The 23,342-nt window shown below is 33.1% G+C and overlaps 3 protein-coding genes across 4 annotated transcripts; 2 read left to right on the top strand and 1 right to left on the bottom strand.

The window, feature by feature from the left end:
- Positions 1 to 4,452: 4,452 nt before the first annotated feature.
- ZnT86D (solute carrier family 30 member 7) lies at positions 4,453 to 7,964 on the bottom strand. 2 transcript variants are annotated; one of them, XM_075289293.1, is made up of 5 exons: positions 7,719 to 7,964; positions 7,419 to 7,623; positions 6,841 to 7,260; positions 5,051 to 5,574; positions 4,453 to 4,979 (listed from the first exon to the last, which is right to left on the bottom strand). In XM_075289293.1, the coding sequence occupies exons 2-4, from the start codon at positions 7,597 to 7,599 to the stop codon at positions 5,081 to 5,083; spliced, it is 1,095 nt and encodes a 364-aa protein (XP_075145408.1). In that variant the 5' UTR covers positions 7,600 to 7,623; positions 7,719 to 7,964; the 3' UTR covers positions 4,453 to 4,979; positions 5,051 to 5,080. The 2 variants fall into 2 exon arrangements, with proteins under 2 accessions (XP_075145408.1, XP_075145407.1); XM_075289292.1 differs by having other exon boundaries at positions 4,453 to 5,574.
- A 4,350-nt stretch (positions 7,965 to 12,314) lies between these two features.
- Positions 12,315 to 15,872, top strand: unc-45 (unc-45 myosin chaperone). The gene is made up of 3 exons (XM_075289291.1): positions 12,315 to 12,565; positions 12,635 to 13,964; positions 14,030 to 15,872. The coding sequence occupies exons 2-3, from the start codon at positions 12,683 to 12,685 to the stop codon at positions 15,535 to 15,537; spliced, it is 2,790 nt and encodes a 929-aa protein (XP_075145406.1). The 5' UTR covers positions 12,315 to 12,565; positions 12,635 to 12,682; the 3' UTR covers positions 15,538 to 15,872.
- A 5,198-nt stretch (positions 15,873 to 21,070) lies between these two features.
- On the top strand, positions 21,071 to 22,878 carry LOC142220262 (uncharacterized). The gene is made up of 4 exons (XM_075289290.1): positions 21,071 to 21,238; positions 21,306 to 21,580; positions 21,809 to 22,500; positions 22,562 to 22,878. Exons 1-4 carry the CDS (start codon positions 21,137 to 21,139, stop codon positions 22,756 to 22,758), a joined length of 1,266 nt encoding a protein of 421 aa, XP_075145405.1. The 5' UTR covers positions 21,071 to 21,136; the 3' UTR covers positions 22,759 to 22,878.
- Positions 22,879 to 23,342: the final 464 nt, after the last annotated feature.

The following is a 23,342-nucleotide window of genomic DNA, read 5'->3' as shown; positions in this document are numbered from 1 at the left end:
GCCTAAAATAGGTTAAGGCAAGCGAGACATTTTTAACCTATTTTTATGTATTGCATTTTCTTGCAATTTCTACGGCTGAACATAACCTCAATAGTGACATTTGTTTCGCGTGCAATGATGGCATATGTTAGGCTGGGTCGAAAAATTAGTTTTGGTGGTGTATTCAAGTAGAGGGTCTGGGATGAATATCAGAAAAAAATAAATTGTTCGATGGTAGTTAATAAGATAAATTAATTAAGATAAATTTACAAAAATTGTTATCATGCCTGCGTTGCATACAAAGGCGACATGGGTTCAATCGACGGTTTATCTCGTCTCAGCAAGTAAGCTGGTGACATTTCTAACTATTTCAAAACTTCCCTAAGTGCGTGAAACAGAATGTGAGACGCCGGAATCTCTGGTTATTGAGCTAAAAATGGAATCTGCGAGCACTCATTGATAGAAGAAAAGTTCACCATCGGTGGAATTACAATAGACTGTCACTACATCTAACCTAAGCTTCCATATCAACTCGATTCTTCTACACTGTAACCAGCAAGTCAGCAATAATAGTGGGTATTAAGTTCAAATTTAGCCGCTAATATCAAGAATAAATCCAAATTTTATTATGTGTTGTTGCTTTGGGGAATAATCCAAAGCAACAATTGAAAAAGTTTATGTTCTTTAAAATTAAAGATAGTAACAGGTTGGCTGATAAGTCCCCGGTCTGACACATAGATGGCGTTGCTAGTATTAAATGCATATAGTTTTTATATAGTACCAACCTTCAAATGATTCGTGTCAAAATTTGACGTCTGTAAGTCAATTAGTTTGAGAGATAGAGCGTCTTTTGTGAATCAACTTTTGTTATTGTGAAAAAAAATGGATAAAAAGGAATTTCGTGTTTTGATAAAATAGGGTGGAAGCAAAAACTTGGCTTGATAATGAGTTTCCGGACTCTGCCCCAGGGAAATCAACAATAATTGATTGGTATGCAAAATTCAAGCGTGGTGAAATGAGCACGGAGGACGGTGATCGCAGTGGACGCCCGAAAGAGGTGGTTACCGACGAAAACATAAAAAAAAATCCACAAAATGATTTTGAATGACCGTAAAATGAAGTTGATCGAGATAGCAGAGGTCTTAAAGATATCAAAGGAACGTGTTGGTCATATCATTCATCAATATTTGGATATGCGGAAGCTCTGTGCAAAATGGGTGCCGCGCGAGCTCACATTTGACCAAAAAGCCCGCTGGCAAAGTAATGGCCTCTATTGTTTGGGATGCGCATGGAATAATTTTTATCGATTATATTGAGAAGGGAAAAACCATCAACAGTGACTATTATATGGCGTTATTGGAGCGTTTGAAGGTCGAAATCGCGGCAAAGCGGTCCCATATGAAGAAGAAAAAAGTGTTGTTCCACCAAGACAACGCACCGTGCCACAAGTCATTGAGAACGATGGCAAAAATTCATGAATTGGGCTTCGAATTGCTTCCCCACCCACCGTATTCTCCAGATCTGGCCCCAGCGACTTTTTCTTGTTCTCAGACCTCAAGAGGATGCTCGCAGGGAAAAATTTGGCTGTAATGAAGAGGTGATCGCCGAAACTGAGGCTATTTTGAGGCAAAACCGAAGGAGTACTACCAAAATGGTATAAAAAATTGGAAGGTCGTTATAATCGTTGCATCGCTCTTGAAGGGAACTATATTGAATAATAAAACTGAATTTTGACAAAAAAAAAATTTGTTTTTCTTTGCTAGACCGGGGACTTATCAGCCAACCTGTTATGTAAGAAACGTAACTGTGAAAAAATGTCTGGTTTAGCGCGATATTGCCGGCCTTAACAGCAAAAAAAGAAAGGATAGAAATGAGGAACCTTCTCATTAACTAAACATATAATCGGGCAATAATCAGTTGATATCATAGATTGTCCATAAAATAACGGGTTGCCACTATACCTAACCCTCATTTTTAAAACCGCTCATAAGGCGGACAGAAACATGAAAAAATTGTGATAGTTTTGGATATGCCTTCGTTATATTCACGTACTGTTCGATTCTGTTTTACTTTCAATGCTAAGTTTACTTTGCCTCCAAAATGTCGAGGAGATTTAAAACTAGAAAAGTTGGTAAGAAGCGCGGAAGACCGAATTGCTATAATATTTTACTTTCGCCGTTCTCATTACGGCTTCTTTTTGATTAGTTTCATATTGTTAATGACCGAAAAGGTCACAAGGCTACAAAAATATCGCCGACTTACTTTTTGTTAACTATCAGTTAAAGCTATATGGTCGTAAAGCAACCTATATGGTCGTAAGTTTGCTTGCAGATTTCAATACTGACATTTTTCTCATTCAAAACGATCCGTCCTAATGTTCCTACTTAGTATATGTATCATTTACACTGGCCATGAGAAGTATTCGCAAAATTGTGACTAATGCCGGAAAAAACAAATCATAATATTAAGGTGATGAAAAAACTAATTCAGTAATTAGGTTTGACCAGAAGGTTCTTTATATCTTGTCAGATTTCAACAATGGTCATAAGTGAGAACAACAAGAGATCGGAGACTGTAACAAAATCTGTACCATTTATCGGCTTGTTTATACTAAAGAAAAACAGGAGGTCGGCATATATGTACATATGTATGTATGTATATGAAAATCTTCCATATGTGAAATTCAAATACCGGTCCGAAGTTCGTGTACCCATTCCAAGGATTTGAACCGTGATATTTTTTTTCATAGACCAAATTTCTGTAAAATCTCAATTGTAATTTCTATATGCACAAGAGGTAAAATCTATACAAACATCTATATATGTGGGGGTTGTACCAATCCTAAATTTTAATTTAGAAAGAGGTAAATCGCCAATCGGTTCATGTGGGGAGTATATATATGTAAAGGGTGATTCTTTTGAGGTTAGGATTTTCATGCATTAGTATTTGACAGATCACGTGGGAGTTCAGACATGGTGTCAAAGAGAAAGATGCTTTGACATTTCATCATGAATAGACTTACGATCTGCCACAACGTCGAATTTTCAGTGAATGGGCCCTAGAAAAGTTGGCAGAAAATCCGCTTTTTTATCGACAAATTTTGTTCAGCGATGAGGCTCATTTCTGGTTGAATGGCTACGTAAATAAGCAAAATTGCCGCATTTGGAGTGAAGAGCAACCAGAAGCCGTTCAAGAACTGCCCATGCATCCCGAAAAATGCACTGTTTGGTGTGGTTTGTACGCTGGTGGAATCATTGGACCGTATTTTTTCAAAGATGCTGTTGGACGCAACGTTACGGTGAATGGCGATCGCTATCGTTCGATGCTAACAAACTTTTTGTTGCCAAAAATGGAAGAACTGAACTTGGTTGACATGTGGTTTCAACAAGATGGCGCTACATGCCACACAGCTCGCGATTCTATGGCCATTTTGAGGGAAAACTTCGGAGAACAATTCATCTCAAGAAATGGACCGGTAAGTTGGCCACCAAGATCATGCGATTTGACGCCTTTAGACTATTTTTTGTGGGGCTACGTCAAGTCTAAAGTCTACAGAAATAAGCCAGCAACTATTCCAGCTTTGGAAGACAACATTTCCGAAGAAATTCGGGCTATTCCGGCCGAAATGCTCGAAAAAGTTGCCCAAAATTGGACTTTCCGAATGGACCACCTAAGACGCAGCCGCGGTCAACATTTAAATGAAATTATCTTCAAAAAGTAAATGTCATGGAACAATCTAACGTTTCAAATAAAGAACCGATGAGATTTTGCAAATTTTATGCGTTTTTTTTAAAAAAAAAGTTATCAAGCTCTTAACAAATCACCCTTTATAAACATTTATATTAAAAATGTAGCAGTGCAATCAAGTGTGGGGTCTTTTAGGACTTAAGGTGAGTACTATGTTCGAGTTTTTCACCAAAACACTAAATTAAAAGTGCAAAAATATATATGAAGACGATAATATTTTTTATCAAGTCTCTTCAAATTATGGATGGAAAAGATCCAATGTATTGATTGCGACCCATTTAATATTTCGAAATTAATTGTTTAAAAAAAATAACCGTGAAAATAAGCTGGTTTTCAGCTTGAAATCTGAACATAGTACTCAGCTTTAGACTCCATTTCTTAAAACTTTCGCGTGACAAATGGACATAGCTATATCGCTTTTTTCTTGATCAATATATTTCGATGTATTACAAGTGGACAGGACAAATTTAGAAGAAATAAGGAAGATATTTCATCTCAGTCATATTAACTAACAAATTTAGCTGCTTTCTGAAACCATATACAGAAAATGTTTTTCTTTTTTAACTCGATGCGATAACAGATAGGCACCACACCCCATGGAACTATCGAAATTAAACTTGCAGGACAAACATGACTCAATTTAAAATCGTGCATCATCTACGCTTTTCTGAGCCCAACGAATATTGGGCAAGTATGCGTTCCAGGATACTCTTAAAAATAAAAGACTTTGTTTCTATAAAAAAAGACTAATTTATTTACAATGTATCCTTTTTTCTGTATCCTTTTTGAATCATTTTAATGATTTAGTTAAATAACTGCTGTACACGTTGGATAAGCGTGTCGCGTTTTTTTAAGTTAAATAATAATAAATGTATTTTTGTTATAGTAAATAATGTTGGACAGTCCATTTTAGATGTTGCTGTTTGTTTGTTTGGATCATTACATTTTGTTCTTGTTTTTTTTTTTACTAGACATTTGTTTCAGGAAGGTGTTGCTTACATTGTAATTTGATTCAAAGATATTTGAGAAATGTGGAATGATTCAAATAAGTAGTATAACGCTTTTTCTTTAAAAAATAAAATTAATAATATTGACTTAAATTATGGTAAAAATCAACGTAATAAACAAAAACGATTAAAAGTTAATAGAAACTTGTAGGCGACGCTGATAATCGGTTGCATATTAACACAAGTTAAATATATCTTAACATAATTAATAGTTTAAAATCTAAAGGAAAGTGTGGAAGGAAAGATCTGTTGGACAAGGAGAGTTTTCTTTTTAATTTTTCTAATTTTTTTGATGTTGTTTAAATATATATACATACACATATAAACGTAAAGCAATCGATAATTTATCACACATAGTCCAATTGTATGTAGACCTGTTTAACACCAATCGATTCGAAGATCATGCGGGCATGTGTTACTACATATTTTGGATCAATATTGCGTGATACTTCCAATTTAATAGCTCCCACATATGTATCAGAACATAATGTCCAGAAGTGAGGTTCTTGCACAGCATAGACACCAGCTAAACCGGTAACTTTTTGGTAACATTGAGGTAATAAACGATCCAAACCAACCGGTTGACGTTGCATTAGTACATAAATGGACTCCTTGATGAGACTCATTACGGATAGGACTATGAGTACCGAAATGAATATGGAACATATGGGATCTGCGATCATCCAACCGAATAAATGCATTAATACTGCCGATATAATGACACCAACCGATCCCAGGGTATCGGCTAAAATATGTAGGAAGACACCGCGCATAATTTGTGAATTATTTCCACCCATATCATCACCATGGGAATGGCCATGAGAGTGTGAATGACCGTGACCTAGGAAGAAAAAAACAGAAAAATAATTAAATTAGAATTATTCAAGTTAAACGGTAAAACTATATTCATGGACATATTCATTTTTAAAAAATTAAGAACTATGAGGTAAACGGCCAGAAATTTTTGGGTCAGCAAAATATTGTATTTACTGTTCTATACAGAACTACATCAAAACGAGGCAATATCTGCTACAGATGTAAAAATGCTGAAGAATTGTTTATATCTATTGCCTTGTCAGATAACTATCCACCACTGTAAAGCTGAATTCCTCCTGATGCAATGAGCCATATATATGGTTGTAATTCAAGTGGCGGTTGTAGAGAGAACCAAAAACTCGACAATTCTGCATTTTCAAAATTTGTCAAAAAGCAAACATTGAATATTTATTGGGAAATACTTGGAACTTTTTCTCATATATGTGAAATGTATGTCTTTTGCAAAATCGTTGGAAGGCATGATATAGTTTTTTTTTTCAAATTAAATACAACCTACAATCACACTCCCGGTGTTTACAGAAAAAAATATATTGTAGTTTAAATGATGCTAAGGCATTCGTTGAAAGTGGATTAATCGATTTTTGGCACCATCAAAATTCGATATTGATCAGCATCAATAGTCGAGTTTGGTCAACATTAACTTAGAGATTCCTAAAATCCGGTATTTTTTAAGGTGGTCTTTCGACTACTATTCTTCTGAATTCAAGCGTATTTGTATGATAATATAAATAATCTATTTTTAAAGTTTTTGAATTTAATTATTTCTTGTTTGTTTGGTCTTAGGGCTTTTGTATTACTTTGTGAAAAAAATACATAAACCGAATAGTGTATTCGGAACTGTAGGTTTCGGATTGTTGAATACCCCACGCCCAATATTGGGGAATATTAAAATGTTTTTATTTTTATTGAAATTGGATTATCAAATATGATTAATATAAAATTGTAATCCTATAATCGATATTTGATTTGGATTTGTGAGGAATGAGATGCACACAGTTATAAATCCCACCAGTAAAAAAAAGTAGGTCAATATATTTAACAATTGTTAAGCCGGGTAACGCATTAAAAATTTCTATATTATGGAAAGTAAAGCTGGTTTCTTTCTTTTAGAGTGCAAACAATATTTAAAAAATTGAACCAAATCGATTCATTTGTTAAATGGTTCGAAGAGCATTGTGGAGACATTCAGTGATGAAAGGTAGGGCCTCCAACTAACAAAGTCCTTGTAATTTGTTTCAAATATTCAAGTTTCTATAAATCAATAACTTACCATCATCCAAAGAAATTGTTTGGTGATTATTTGTATCCATATGATGATTATTATGCGAATGCCCATGACCACCGCCATGTGAGTGACCATGACCTCCACCTCCATGGGAATGGCCATGTCCACCATGATTGAATGCATAGATACCTACGAGATTGACTAGCAATCCCAGTACGGAGACAACAAAAAGTCTCTCATGCTTCACCTCTGGGGGTTCGATTAAACGTTCTACACCTTCTGACAATATAAAGAATGCCACAAATATCAAAAATAAACTATTGACAAAACCGGCCAATACTTCTGCCCTCACATAGCCATAGGAGAAACGTTCATTTGCTTTCCATTTTGTAATCACCGATGCTGCCAGACCCGCCAAGAGACCCGTGCAATCGAAGAACATATGGAATGAATCCGATATGAGACCTGTACAAAATCAAAGCAAACATAGTTTAGCTTATCTATATACTTTCAAAATATTAGACAATTATTATACACATAAGTGCCATGTAGAATGATTAATAATAAGCTTTGACAATGTATCCATATCTTATCAAAGTAACTCTACATAGCCTCGAACTCACCTAAACTGTTTGTCCAAATCCCATAAAATAGCTCAACAAATGCAAAACTTAAATTTAGCAATAAAAAGAGGAACAAATTCCTAGAATTCTTGTCCGAGAAAATTAAACGTTTCCAACTGTTCAATGTATCCTTTATGCGATACATGAAGTTGCTGCGATCTCGATGTGTAAGGGGAAGCATGATGTGGGTAAAATATCTTAAATTCTGCAAAGTGAGAATAAAATATGTTTAGTAGGGAATATTGTGGCAAACTTTATTGTGTTTCTTTGCCTACGTGGTGTTTACAATTGTTCTCTTACCGTCTGGGATTGTTGTACTTGATTCTTAAGAACCCTTTCTTTCAGTTAGGATCGCTTACTTATGTATACTGAACAAATTAGTAAGTTCCCCTCAAGAACCTAGGACTCTTTGTTTGCTGGAGTTCTTTTAGAAAATTAACATAGTTCTTGTTGTTTATGAATTAAGCAAAAAAATTAAGGTTTAATAAATTGTCTTCACTACCACACACTTCAAACTGTCCCCAAATTCGGGTTGAACCGGTTCTCTCTTGTACGAGAAATGTCATTTATGCTACATCTCTAATGTGTGGTTGAACCGGGTTGAACCGTTTGATTTCAATATAACCCATTAAACACAAGAATTGGAGAAATGCTGGTATTGCGCCGTCCAGATTATAAGTTATTCCACCGTCCAGACTATAAGTTATTCCAATAGGCACAAAATCTTGTAAAATAGGATTTTACAAGATAGATTTTAGTAGATTTTCAATAAGCAAATATCAGCTGGCTCGTAGAGGATTTCAACAAAATCTCTTTCAAAATCCCCAATACTGCTTTGTCCAACTGTGGTTTTAGTACTAAAATTTCGCTTCAAACTATCAGAAAAAGCGCATTTTAAGGTAGTTGTAAAAGACTGATTATGGTCAACTAATACACGATTGTGTCACATAGATGTTTATTAATTTGATTAAACATTAATAAATGGTTAGGTTAGGTGGCAGCCCGATGTATCAGGCTCACTTAGACTATTCAGTCCATTGTGATACCACATTGGTGAACTTCTCTCTTATCACTGAGTGCTGAGTAAGCTCAATGACAAGGGACCTCCTTTTTATAGCCGAGTCCGAACGGCGTTTCATATTGCAGTGAAACCACTTAGAGAAGCTTTGAAACCCTCAGAAATGTCACCAGCATTACTGAGGTGGGATAATCCACCGCTGAAAAACTTTTTGGTGTTCGGTCGAAGCAGGAATCGAACCCACGACCTTGTGTATGCAAGGTGGGCATGCTAACCAAATATTAATAAATGCTTATAAATATAAAATTTATCCATTTATCTTTTTTCATTAATAAAAAAATGATGTTGATTTACACGTAGCAAATTACATGTTGCAGCGTCTATCAGCCTTTTGTTTATTCTCGAAGGAGGCAGCGTGTATGGAAAAATATCTGAAAAAACAATCACTTTATTCCATGGCAAGTCGAAAATTGTTCACCATATACCTTTCACAATTTTAAGCATACCCTGCCAACATTTTTTGAATTTGGGGGCGCTTCTGAGAATCCCCACTACGTCGAAAACAATCATATACGACATCAAAAACTCGTCGGAAAAGCGCCGTCACTATTGAGAAGTTGTACCACGCCAAGTTACTACGAAAAAGTTTCTCATCAGTGCAATTATTAGGTGCCTATTTAGATCAATTTCGAAGGACGCCAATAAGAACCCCTGCAAACTATCAGAAAAAGTGCATTTTAAGGTAATTGTAGAAGAATCATTGTGGTCAAGTAAAACACGATTGTGTAGATGTTTATTGATTTGATTAAACATTTATAATTTCTTATAAATATAACATTTTATTTTTTTTTAAATAAAATTTCTGAAAACATAGAAAATAAATTTCTGAAAACATAGATATTACGCTTAAAATTGTGAAAGGTATATGGTGAATAATTTTCGACTTTCCAAATGGAATAAAGTGATAGTTTTTCAAATATTTTTCCAGGCATGCTGCCTCCATCCAAAATATACACAGCAATATGTAACTTGCTACTGGTAACTCAACGTCATTATTTTATTAATGCAAAAAATTATGTTTAATGTGATGAGATAAACCGAAAAATGTTATTTTTCTAAGAAATTATAAATGTTTAATTAAATCAATAGATGTATATTTTACACAATCGTGTTTTACTTGACCACAATGATTCTTCTACAATTAACATAAAATTCACCTTTTCTGATAGTTTGCAGGGGCTCATATTGGCGTCCTTCTAAATTGATCTAAATAGGCATCTAATAATTGCACTGATGAGAAACTTTTTTGTAGTAACTTGGCGTGGTACAACTTCTCAATAGTGACAGCGCTTTTCCGACGAGTTTTTGATGTCGTATATGATTGTTTTCGACGTAGTGGGGATTCTCAGAAGCGCCCCCAAAATCAAAAAATGTTGGCAGGGAGACTATAACAGCCTGTTTCTGTATGTCGAATGAGCTCTGTCGATCGACTAAAATTGAAACAAACAGCTGAATTTATAACCAAAAAACAGCTGTTTCTATGCATTTCAGTCGATCGATTGAACTCGTTCGACATACAGAAACAGGCTGTAAGTTTTTCCGGACGGAATTTCTGTGTTTGTAAAGAATCTTACAGTGTGTCCAATCGATACGACAATTCGTTGATGACTAAATAATCGGTAAATGTGTTATCGATCCCATACACATGCAGCAGTATCGTTAATGCCTTCGGACTTAACTTATAATGTGGTCAATATATGGGGTATGTTCGACACGACCACTGTCGTCCAGATAAACTTATAGTCTGCGAGGCGCATTAAATTTCATCCCCATCATCCCCTGGCAACAGTTTTTGATTTTGACGACACTTCTGAGAATCCCCACCACGTTGAAAACAGTCGTATACGCTGGGAAGTTATGTTCACAGTGATTTTATTCGTATACATGTTATGCGCTTTATAGACTATCAGTTATTCCGGACGACAGTGCTCGTGTCGAACATATCCCATATATTGTGCATAATCGATACTGCTGCATGTTTATGGGATCGATAACACATTTCCCGATTATTTAGTCATCGCCGACAAGTCGTATCGATCCGACACACTGTAATATTCTTTACAAACACCGACATTCCGTCCAGAATAACTGATAAAGGCCGGTACTATGTTCATTCTTGCGAAAATTTTTTATGGAAACCATTATTTCGCACATAGAAAGCGGCGTTTTTTTAGGTAGCTTGGAGCGCTATTTTTCAGGGAGCGATATTGGATTAAGTTGGTGGTGTTGCTTGTTTTTACAAAATAACATTTTATTTTTCCTTGGGCAATTGATCTGCTATTCCTTTGATTCTTTGTATAGTTTCGGAACAAAAATATGGTCCGTGTTTGATTTATAAACCCGCACAAATAGTTTTTAATAAATAAATTATTTCTTAATTCACATTGCAAATGGCGCCGTGCTATAAACGTCAGTTTTTCAACACGAAAAAACAAAGTATCACAAATGGAAAAAATTTCGCAAATTTTTCGCATTTTTTGGTTTTGTATGGAGTTTCAACGCGAAAACCGAACAGAGTACCGGCCTTAATCTGTAATGCGCTTTACAGACTATCAGTTATTCCGGACGGAATGTCGGTGTTTGTAAAGAATCTTACAGTGTGTCGGATCGATACGACTTGTTGGCGATGACTAAATGATCGGTAAATGTGTTATCGATCCCATAAACATGCAGCAGTATCTATTATGCCTTCGGACTTAACTTATAATGTGCACAATATATGGGATATGTTCGACACGAGCACTGTCATCCGGAATAACTGGTAGTCTGTAAAGCGCATAAAGCGCATTATGAATGGAAGAATTTTTATAAAATGTTATTCAAGTTAATAAACATCTAAACAATCGTGTTTACTTGAACACAATGATACTTTTTCAATTATCTTAAAATGGACTTTGTCTGACAGTTTTTAGGGGCTCTTATTGGCGTCGTTATAAATTTACCTAATAAGGCACATAATATTTGCACTCATGCGATGCTTTAATATATAACTTGCCGTGGTACAACTTCTCAATAGTGACGGCATTTTTTGCGACGAGTTTTGGATATAGTATACGACTGTTGTGGTCATTCTCAGAAGTGCCATCAAATTCAAAAAATTTTGCCAGGGTTTTTGTGGGATACTTGGATTTGTGCTACCGAAAATTTTGCAAGAGGTATGCAATTTCCAATACAATATATCGCCAATAGCGATAATTCTTCTAATAACTTCATTTACAATTTTAAAAAATTGACCACATATAAGCTCCGTTCGAGAACACGATAATTTTTGATAATTGTTACAAATTTTTACTGGAAGTCGTTCGTTTACACCAAAACGCCACCAAAAGAGAGCCGGAGAGAGACTACATTTGACAGTTATGAGATAGAGAAATTGCAAGTTTTTGCTAGAGATTTTTTCCCCAGTAAAATCTTGCAAACCATAGCATACGTTGCCAGCTGGTTATTGATAACAAACAAAGTACCAATACAATGTACATGTTCGGCAACTACGATTGGAAGTTAAATATACATGATTCGTTTTTTGTTTTCAATGTTTTAGCAGCTGAAATTTTCAATGTGCAAATAGTTACTGGATACCGTTCGTGTACTTTTCAGCAATTTTAAGCAAAGAGTGTAAAATATACTCTTACTCTCTTGCTAGTTTTTACTGGATATTTTTTACTGGAAAAGTACGCGAACAGACCTATAATGACCGTCTAAACGTTCTATTATCTAACATTTATTAACGTGTTGACTTGGCATCACTGTGACGGTGATAAATAGACGACTCTGTGCTAAAATGTCAAGTGAAAATGGAAAGAAAATTACGACCAAAACAAATCGTCTCAAAATTGTTTAAAAATAGATTTTTTTGAGAAAATCTTCTCGCACATGCAACTTGTAAAAGAAATACCGACAATCGTGAATGGTGGGTGATGCAGGAAAATTCATTTTCACTTCAACCAAGGAGAGAGACGTAATACAACACAAAAACGTTCTAAAGAGATCGTGGGGGATCGAGAAAATTCGGCCAAAATTTTGAGAAAATACCAAAGGCTATAAAAGCAACAAACCTTTCAAACATTTGGTAATAATACACAAATAAGTGACTCATAAAGACGATATTTTTTAATAAAGCGAATTTTTACCTTTTTAGTTGTTAATTTATATCGAAAGAAATCAACTTTATTCGATAAGAAGAAAAATGACGAGCTCAAATGCAACAGATGATACAGGGGCGGAGTCTCTAACCTATAAAGATAAAGGTAATGAAGCATTCAAAGAAGGCAAATGGGAGGAAGCAGTGCAATTTTACACAAAAGCCATTAGGAAAGGTGATAAGCATAAGGAATTGCCTATTTTCTATAAAAATAGAGCTGCGGCCTATTTAAAGCAATCCAAATGGGAATTGGCCTTGGAAGATTGCAATGAATCGCTTAAATTGGCACCAAAAGATCCCAAAGCATTGTTTAGACGTGCCCAGGCGTATGAAGGATTGGAAAAGTTTGGGGAAGCTTATAAGGATGCTACAGATCTATTTAAAGCCGATCCAGGAAATCAATCGGTACAGCCCATGTTGAAAAGACTTCATTTGATTGTACAAGAAAAGGCCGCGGAGAATGCCAGGACTTCTACAAAAGTTCAACAAATGATGGAGTTGGCATTCGATGTAGGAACACCCCTCGAGAAGAGACGTTCAGCAGCCAATAATCTTTTGGTTTTGGCTAAAGACGAAATTGGTGCAGACCTTTTGTTCAAATCGGGTTGCATTGCCAAGGTGGCTTCCATTACCAAAATCGAAAAAGATCCCGAAATCTATGTTAATTTTGTTCGAGTTGTTGCTGAGTTGTGTTGCCATTCTATTGTACGAACCAAAGGTGTCTTAACAGAGCTTGGAGTTCCCTGGTTCATGAGAGTTCTCGACCATAAACATGAAGAACGTGTATCTGCCGCCCAGTATTGTTTGCAAACCATTATCAATGCCCTCTCGGGTATGGACAATAAGCCCGAAAGCAAACCCAATAAGGAATTATGCAAAGAAAATCACAAGGAAATCGATACACTACTCTCCTGTTTACTGTACAGCGTTACAGATCGCACCATATCTGGTCCTGCCCGTGATGCTGTGATTGAACTGCTAACACGTAATGTGCACTATACAGCATTGGAGTGGGCTGAAAGATTGGTAGAACTGCGTGGTCTTTTCCGTTTATTGGATGTTTGCTCCGAATTGGAAGAATACAAATACGAAAGTGCTATGGAGATTACATCATCCTCGCGTACCATAGCTTCAGTGTGCCTGGCTCGCATATATGAGAATATGTACTACGATCAATTGAAGGAAAAGTTTATGGAGCAAATTGATGAGTACATTAAGGATAAATTACTATCACCGGATTTGGAATCTAAGGTGCGCGTAACAGTGACCATCACCTCTTTACTGTTGGGACCGCTCGATGTAGGCAATCAAATTATTGGTCGAGAAGGTATGCAAATAATCTAAAAAGTTTTGTTTAAGGAAGGCTGCTTACGTCTTTGTTTTTCATTTCAGGTATTCTACAGATGATTTTGGCCATGGCTACCACAGATGATCTTTTGCAACAAAAAGTGGCTTGCGAATGCATTTATGCTGCTGCCTCCAAAAAGGATAAAGCAAAAGCTTTGTGCTCTGGTGGTGTAGAAATTCTTAAGAAACTCTACCACTCCAAAGATGATGGTATTCGTGTACGTGCCTTAGTCGGTCTTTGTAAAATTGGCAGTTATGGTGGTGAGGATGCTACTATACGGCCATTTGCTGATGGTGCAACCTTGAAATTGGCCGAAGCCTGCCGTCGTTTCCTCATCAAACCAGGCAAAGACAAGGACATACGTAAATGGGCTGCCGATGGCTTGGCCTACTTGACTCTCGATGCCGAGGTAAAAGAGAAACTGATTGAAGATAAACCAGCCATTCATGCCCTAATCGACTTGGCTCGCACTGGTGATCAATCTTGTTTGTATGGTGTTGTCACCACCTTTGTCAATCTGTGCAATGCCTACGAGAAGCAGGAAGTAATGCCCGAAATGATTGAATTAGCCAAATTTGCAAAAATGCATATACCCGAAGAGCATGAATTGGATGACCAGGATTTTGTACAGAAACGTATTGTTGTCTTGGCCAATGAGGGTATAACTACAGCTTTGGTAGCCTTATCGAAAACCGAAAGCCATAACTCCAGGGAGCTTATAGCTCGTGTCCTGAATGCTGTGTGCGGAATACAAGAATTACGAGGCAAAGTTGTTCAGGATGGTGGTGTAAAGTGTTTGCTCAAATTGGCCTTGGAAGGTACAGACAAGGGCAAGCGTCACAGTAGCCAAGCTCTAGCACGTATTGGCATAACAATAAATCCCGAAGTGGCTTTTGCTGGACAACGCAGTTTCGATGTCATACGACCCTTGCTGAACAGTCTACATCAGGATTGTAATGCTTTGGAGAATTTCGAATCGCTCATGGCCCTTACTAATTTAGCGGCAATGAATGAAAAAGTCCGTCAGCGAATTGTAGAAGAACAAGGTCTATCGAAAATCGAATTTTATTTGATGGAAAATCATTTACTCTTAACCCGTGCTGCGGCCCAATGTATTTGTAATATGGTCTTATCCGATGTGGTAGTGCAAAAGTTCGAAGGAGATAATGATCGTGTGAAATTCATGGCTTTGTTATGTGAGGAAGAGGATGAGGAAACCGTGAAAGCCTGTGCTGGCTCGCTGGCTATTTTAACATCCGTTTCCAAGAAATGCGTAAAGAAAATCCTAGAGGTTAAATCTTGGCTTGAAATTCTTCATATTCTTATAGCCAATCCCAGTCCTGATGTCCAGCATCGTGGTACCGTAGTCATTTTGAATATGATTAATGCTGGCGAAGATATTGCCCGACAACTTTTCGAAACTGATATTATGGAATTATTAAGTGGTCTATCGCAATTGCCCGATGAGACACGTGCCAAAGCTAGACAAGTAGCATTGGAATGTCTACAAGCAGCCGAAAGATATAAGCTAATCGAAAAAGCCGAGGATTAAATCAATGCAACTTGTTTGTTGTGTTTTTCACTACAAATTGCTCAGTGTGCTCAGTTTTATAAGGGCCAAATATTTTCATTTTTTTATTTTTTAATACATCTACATATGTCACATTAATTTATATTCAAACAGTTTATGTTATCCTTTTTTTCTAGATATAGATCATGTATGTTTTCTAATTTAATTGTAATAATGTTTGTATATCTTTTCATATATACATAATACATATATTTTTTCGTATTTGTATGTACTTAAAGAATTTTTCAAAATGAAATTTTATTACTTTTTATATATACAAAATAAAAGAAAAAACTACAAATGTTTGTTAAATAAAATGCCTTTAATAATTAATGAGAAATGGAGGTTTGGGATAGCCAAGTAAGAAGTGGACTGAATAGTGATACATCGGGCTGCCACCTAACCTAACCAAACCATGTGTCTAAAAAGAATTTTGAAACAATACCAAGCCTACAACAAATCCTGGAATTAATATATTACAAAATAGTTGTACATTTATTTTCAAGAAAAGAGCAAAATTTACTTCCTTGAGCTTTTTAGCGTTTCTATAATTTAATTTAAAAAAAATCAAATAAAAAATAAATTAAAGTTCATAAATAAAATAAAAACATGCAAATATTGATGATATACAAAGACAATAGTCTTTAGGAAGATGGGAAATTGGCTTGCGTCATACCAAATGTTGCATTTACCATGTTAGTTCCATACATGTTTGTTATTTTTTATGTGTTTTTCGTTTTTATTTTTTAAATGAAAAACTTACTGCCTGTTCATGGAATTTTCGTTCGCCTCTAGACGAACGATTCGTTAAAAATCCCATATTGATATCTCGAAAACCAGAGTCTTCTGTGGAATACCAATTATTTCGGTGTTCGATAGTAAATCATTAATAATGAGTTCATGACAAATTTCAGCATTTTCTAGCAAATATATCTAAAGTTATTTTAGTTTCAATCTAGACGAACGATTCGTCTCGAGTCGATTTTGGGTTTCATGAACAGGCAATAAATTTTCTTAATGAAACAATGTTAAATTTTAGGCAACAACAAAACAAAAAAATAAATTTTCCCCTTTATGGAAATTTATTTCCTGCCCTTAATTTCTTTTTATTTGCATTTTAATGCTATGCCAATAATTGTCGTATACGCCTTTGGTTCGACAAACGAAAAGTATGAAACTAACATAACACCGTGAATGGTTTGATGTGCTCATCTTCCTAAAGTCTATTGTCTTTGACGATATACTATAAAATGGTCTAAAACTTAAAGCGATCTTGTTTGGTGTATAACAGCTCCTGACGAATTCAACGCTGTATTTTCTATTGAAATTTTGCTAAATATTGCATATGCCAAGCGGAGTCTTATCAGTGTTAGACGAGTGCTAGCATAAGTGACAAATATGATTTCCTTGAGTTTATTAAAATTGATAATAGTATTTTAATCATTGCTAACAGCATTTTTAACAAATCACCTGGTCATTTAAGGGGCCAGGTGATTTTAAACACCTTAAAAGAATACAAATCATTGCTTTTCCAATAATCTTATCAAAAATTCGAATTTTTATTGGTGATACACTGACAGATACATTTATCTAATAACGAAGATTAAGCAACCGAAACCTTACCTTTTAGTTTCGTGCAATTTGAATGATCAGTGCGATTTCTATATCATCAAGAATTAAACCCCCTATGTAAACCCCACAGGTCTTTTTGATCCTACAATATCTCTGAATTTCCAATTTCAGAAAATCAGATAAAATTTTCTAATAGCCCACCACAATGGACTGAATACGGCTAAACGATTTTTCAACAAACTTACGTTTACATATTGTAATGTTCAAAATCGACTTTTAATCTTGGCCAAAATCAACTTTTTGTAGTGACCAACATCGAAATTTTACGAAGAAGATTAAAGTCAAATAACAGCCAATATGTCAACAAACACTGCTTTCCTTTTTCAGCAGACTTTTCCACATTTTAACTGATTTTTCTGCTGTGTCTAAAAATTTTTTTTTTTTTTGAGATTGGTCTTATGGGGTATATACCAAAACCAGCACAAATCGTAGTTGGTATCTGGGCTGTGGAGTCGGAGTCGTAATAATTTTGTTCGACTCCGACTCCGGCTAAACTAAAAATAAAACACTTCACATTTTTGTAACTAAACTAATTTTTACGCAAATTAGTTTCCATTGCGTTATTCATTCGATCAATGTACGGTATGACTGTAAATGAAAAGTAACTTCCAATTATGGAGATCACTTTATGGTTCCTAGAATGTTAGACTAGCAGATGTGCTGAATCGATCCATTTTAATGCCCTCCACCATAACAATTTATTTGAAATATTTCGAACAATTTTATTTTAATTTTATACATATGTCGAATATTGGCAGTAATTTATTTCTAAAGAAAATTTTGTCAAAATTTTAATTATAATAATTTTTTTTTTTAAATTTTATTTCATATAGAAAATTTTGCCAAAATTTTATTTCTACACAAAATTTTGTCAAAATTTTATTTCTATAGAAAATGTTGTCAAAATTTTATTTTTATAGAAACTTTTGTCAAAATTTTATTTCTATAGAAAATTTTGTCAATATTTTATTTCTAAAGAAAATTTCGTCAACATTTTATTTCTATAGAAACTTTTGTCAAAATTTTATTTCTATAGAAACTTTTGTCAAAATTTTATTTCTATAGAAAATTTTGTCAACATTTTTTTTTCTATAGAAAATTTTGTCAAAATTTTATTTCTATAGAAAATTTTGTCAAAATTTTATTTCTATAGAAAATTTTGTCAAAATTTTATTTCTATAGAAAATTTTGTCAAAATTTTATTTCTAAAAAAACTTTTGTCAAAATTTTATTTCTATAGAAACTTTTGTCAAAATTTTATTTCTATAGAAAATTTTGTCAACATTTTTTTTTCTATAGAAAATTTTGTCAAAATTTTATTTCTATAGAAAATGTTGTCAAAATTTTATTTCTATAGAAAATTTTGTCAAAATTTTATTTCTATAGAAACTTTTGTCAAAATTTTATTTCTATAGAAAATTTTGTCAACATTTTATTTCTATAAAAAATTTTGCCAAAATTTTATTTCTATAGAAAATTTTGTCAAAATTTTATTTCTATAGAAAATTTTGTCAACATTTTTTTTCTATAGAAAATTTTGTCAAAATTTTATTTCTATAAAAAATTTTGTCAAAATTTTATTTCTATAGAAACTTTTGTCAAAATTTTATTTCTATAGAAAATTTTGTCAACATTTTTTTTCTATAGAAAATTTTGTCAAAATTTTATTTCTATAGAAAATTTTGTCAACATTTTATTTCTATAGAAACTTTTGTCAAAATTTTATTTCTATAGAAACTTTTGTCAAAATTTTATTTCTGTAGAAAATTTTGTCAACATTTTATTTCTATAAAAAATTTTGCCAAAATTTTATTTCTATAGAAAATTTTGTCAAAATTTTATTTCTATAGAATATTTTGTCAAAATTTTATTTCTATAGAAAATTTTGTCAAAATTTTATTTCTATAGAAACTTTTGTCAAAATTTTATTTCTATAGAAAATTTTGTCAACATTTTATTTCTAAAGAAAATTTTGTCAAAATTTTATTTCTATGAAAAATTTTGCCAAAATGTTATTTCTATAGAAAATTTTGTTAAAATTTTATTTCTATAGAAAATTTTGTCAAAATTTTATTTCTATAGAAAATTTTGTCAAAATTTCATTTCTATAGAAAATTTTGCCAACATTTTATTTCTAAAGAAAATTTTGTCAAGATTTTACTTCTATAAAAAATTTTGCCAAAATTTTATTTCTATAGAAAATTTTGTCAAAATTTTATTTCTATAGAAAATTTTGTCAAAATTTTATTTCTATAGAAACTTTTGTCAGTATTTTATTTCTATAGAAAATTTTGTCAATATTTTATTTCTATAGAAATTTTGTCAAAATTTTATTTCTATAGAAAATTTTGTCAAAATTTTATTTCTATAGAAAATTTTGTCAAAATTTTATTTCTATAGAAAATTTTGTCAAAATTTTATTTCTATAGAAAATTTTGACAAAATTTATTTCTATAGAAAATTTTGTCAAGATTTTATTTCTATAGAAAATTTTGTCAAGATTTTATTTCTATAAAAAATGTTGTCACAATTTTATTTCTATAGAAAATTTTGTCAAAATTTTATTTCTATAAAAAATTTTGCCAAAATTTTATTTCTATAAAAACTTTAGCCAAAATTTTATTTCTATTTTATTGATAATTTTTTCAAAAATTTATTTCTATAGAAAATTTTGTCAAAATTTTGTTTCTATAGAAAAAATTGTCAAAATTTTATTTCTATAGAACCTTTTGTCAAAATTTTTTTTCTATAGAAAATTTTGCCAAAATTTTATTTCTATAGAAAATTTTGTCAAAATTTTGTTTCTATAGAAAAAATTGTCAAAATTTTATTTCTATAGAACCTTTTGTCAAAATTTTTTTCTATAGAAAATTTTGCCAAAATTTTATTTCTATAGAAAATTTTGTCAACATTTTATTTCTATAGAAAATTTCGTCAACATTTTATTTCTAAAGAAAATTGTGTCAAAGTTTTATTTCTATAGAAAATTTTGTCAAAATTTTATTTCTATGGAAAATTTTGTCAAATTAAACATAGGACCGGCATTGCCTTAAATTTCAAATATAGAGTTCAATTAACATCAAATATGAAATTAAGATATTTTTTGCAGTCGAGCAAAGTTGGCTCGACTCCACAGGCCTGGTTGGTATACCTATTTATGGACCTAAAAAACTTCTAAATTTTAAATTACAGGCTAATCGGATACGTATTGCGGTATCTAGAAGCCCAAGAAGTCAAGAACTATAGCAAAACATGGACCGATAAACACCATATTTGGCGCACCTATCTGTGGACCTAAACTACCTCTATATTTCCAATTTCAAACAAATGGGATAAAAATGGTGTTGTCTATGAGTTCAAGAAGTCAAATCGTGAGATTTGTTATATGGGGCTATATCAAAACGAGGACCGATATACCCATCTTCCATAATAATTTTATGGTTGTGGGTATAAAACTGTATAATCTAATTTTAAAGAATTAAAAATAAAATTACATTTACAAAAAAAATGTTAGACACAGCAGACAAATCTGCTAAATTGGCAAAAAGTCTGCTGAAAATGAAAAACAGTGTTTGTTGAAATATCAAATATTGACTGTTATTGGACTTTCAATTTATTCGTAAAAGTTCGATTTTGATCGCCACAAAAAGTCGATTTAGAGGATTACAATATGTGGATATAAAATTGTCGAAAAAGAGAGTGGTCCCTTTTTGTACTTCATCATTGGACTTTCTTTAAACAGAAAATGGTTTTTATAGTGTAGCACCTTATCGGATATGTATGTAGAAAACATAACAAATGCTTATAATCAATCGATAAGAGGCATGTATGAAATTTATACATATAATGGTGAAATGTTTAACAAAAAATTTTAGTTAAAAAGCTATCATTTAAAGTGTAGCGTGATATTTGCTAAGGAATTCCGGAATTCCCTCCACAGCCAGTAAATATGAGCATATACAACGCCGATGAGTTGTCAGCACCAACATGGATTAATCAGGAATTTTTGACCAAAGTTTTAACAGAATATGAAAATAAGGGTGCTGTTGAAGTATGAAAAAATCAATGAATGAGTGATAAATTATACATTTTAATTAAAAACAAATTTGTATTTTCAGATTCTTAAATATGATATAAGCCCTGCCAGTATGAAGGGAGATCATTATGCCAGTATTATGTTTCGTTGCAAAATCTGCTATCGTTTTTCAAATGAGACCAGATCCTATTCAAAATCGGTCATAATAAAAACTCTCCCAATGGAAGATAGCATGAAACGGGAGTTTCTTATGCAATCACGTCTATTTGAGACAGAAATCGATATGTATTCGGAAACTTTACCAAAAATCGAAAAGATTTTGAAGGGTTTTGGTGAACCAACAAAACTATGTGCCGAGTGAGTAACACTGTGAATACACTGAAACAATTTTTTTTTATTACACTATATACGATGCATTAAAATTTGAAATGAAGTTCCCCCTTTTTGACTTGTAAATTTGACTTTTATTTTTTCAAGGTCAAATTTTGAAAAATTGGAATTTTCAGATTTTACAAATTGTGGACTTTGTTGTTATTGCTTGACTAAATAATAATCATCATATTGAATTTTTCCTTTAAATTCCAGACTAATCTACTCATCTCTAGACCCGCATAAGGTTATCATTTTCGAAGATCTCTGTGAATCTGGTTATGATACTGTACGTGAACGTTTCCTAAATGAGGATGAAATAAAAGCTATCCTTAGCAAATTAGCCAAGTTACATGCCGTATCCTATATGCTGGGCAAAAGCGAAGATCATAAAGTGGTTACCAAATATCAGGATGGCATGTTCAGTTTAAGTTCACCCATGTTGGAGACAATGTTGAAATCTAGTATGACGAATTTTATTGATATGCTCTCGTGTCATGAGGAATTTGATGTGTATTTTGAAAAAATCAAAATCCTAAAGGATACATTAGATCGCAAATGTAAGGATTTATTCAGAAGCTCCGCACAAAATAATGACTCTGGCGGTATTTTCGTTTTGAATCATGGTGATTTTCATATGAGAAATATGATGTTCAAATTTAATAAAAGAGGAAAAATGGAAGATATAATGATGGTCGACTATCAGATCAGTTGTTATGCCCCATCGAATATAGACTTGACCTATTCACATATAATGATGCTTAGTTCCGAGTTACGCATGAGACGTCATGAATTTAACCAATACTATTTTTCGGAATTTACACGAATTTTGAAGAAAATCAAATATGCTGGTGAAATGCCACTGTATTCACAATTTCAAATATCCGCTTTGAAATATCGTCATTTTGGTATGTAGCTGGTTTTAAAAAAAGTGTACGTTTGAAAATTTTCCAATTTTCTATGTTTTAGTTATTTTTCTGTTGGCCGCTTTTCTACCGATGATCACGGTCCTTAGTGGTAAAACCATGGAAGAATTGAAAAACAGTAATGTGGATAAAATGCTAGAAAATCCTGAAACGATGGCAATGCTTTATCGTGCTCCCGAATTTGTTGCAGAATTAAGAAAATTCTTACCTGTTCTACTAAGGGAAGGATATCTAGATTAGCTAATATCCCACCCAAAAACCTCAAATGTTGTTTTTCTTTTCTTTGAAACTATATTTTTGTTTCCTGATATCATGCTGCTTAAATGATATAAATAAATAAAATATTTATATTTAAAAATATTTATTTTTTATTTGTTTTATTTACTTAAGGCTTAGACTGTTGTGGAGAGAAAATTTATTAAAGGTAAGATACGGTAATGGACACATATACCAAAATAATGAATCAAATTCAAATCTTGGTTTTATAAAATTAAAATTGGGATATTTCTTCAATTTTCTGAAAAAGTTCTAATTATAACATAAATGATGTTTTCCGGATTATAAATCAAAATAAATCGAAGGTATTTTTGAAGCCCTAAGATCCAAATCTCAGTTGATGTAAAGTCAACTTTATGCCTAATTCACATTACACTTTCAAAATCTACATTAACTAGATTTCAACTGTCTTATAAACATAAGCGTAGGAAGGCCTCTGGGGAGGGGGCTTAGACCCCCCCAGAAAAATTTTAGCCCCCCCCAGAATTTGAAAACCTATTTACGATGTTACATTTCTATAAAAATTAAACAAGTATATACTAGAGGTG

Source organism: Haematobia irritans, chromosome 1 (genome assembly GCF_050003625.1).
Source record: "Haematobia irritans isolate KBUSLIRL chromosome 1, ASM5000362v1, whole genome shotgun sequence".
NCBI classification, from domain to species: domain Eukaryota; kingdom Metazoa; phylum Arthropoda; class Insecta; order Diptera; family Muscidae; genus Haematobia; species Haematobia irritans.
The sequence above is the reverse complement of the archived record's forward strand: the minus strand, read 5'-3'. Positions and strand labels throughout refer to the sequence as shown.

Bases quoted from the DNA above. Each gene is read 5' to 3' on its own strand.
- unc-45 (XM_075289291.1), top strand. From the start codon at position 12,683: ATGACGAGCTCAAATGCAACAGATGATACAGGGGCGGAGTCTCTAACC. The intron at 13,965-14,029 runs GTATGCAAATAA...TTTTCATTTCAG, and splicing joins TCAAATTATTGGTCGAGAAG to GTATTCTACAGATGATTTTG.
- ZnT86D (XM_075289292.1), bottom strand. From the start codon at position 7,599: ATGCTTCCCCTTACACATCGAGATCGCAGCAACTTCATGTATCGCATA. The intron at 7,261-7,418 runs GTGAGTTCGAGG...GATTTTGTACAG, and splicing joins GATTTGGACAAACAGTTTAG to GTCTCATATCGGATTCATTC. The intron at 5,575-6,840 runs GTAAGTTATTGA...TTTTCTTCCTAG, and splicing joins AACAATTTCTTTGGATGATG to GTCACGGTCATTCACACTCT.
- LOC142220262 (XM_075289290.1), top strand. From the start codon at position 21,137: ATGAGCATATACAACGCCGATGAGTTGTCAGCACCAACATGGATTAAT. The intron at 21,239-21,305 runs GTATGAAAAAAT...TTGTATTTTCAG, and splicing joins AAAATAAGGGTGCTGTTGAA to ATTCTTAAATATGATATAAG. The intron at 21,581-21,808 runs GTGAGTAACACT...TTTAAATTCCAG, and splicing joins CCAACAAAACTATGTGCCGA to ACTAATCTACTCATCTCTAG.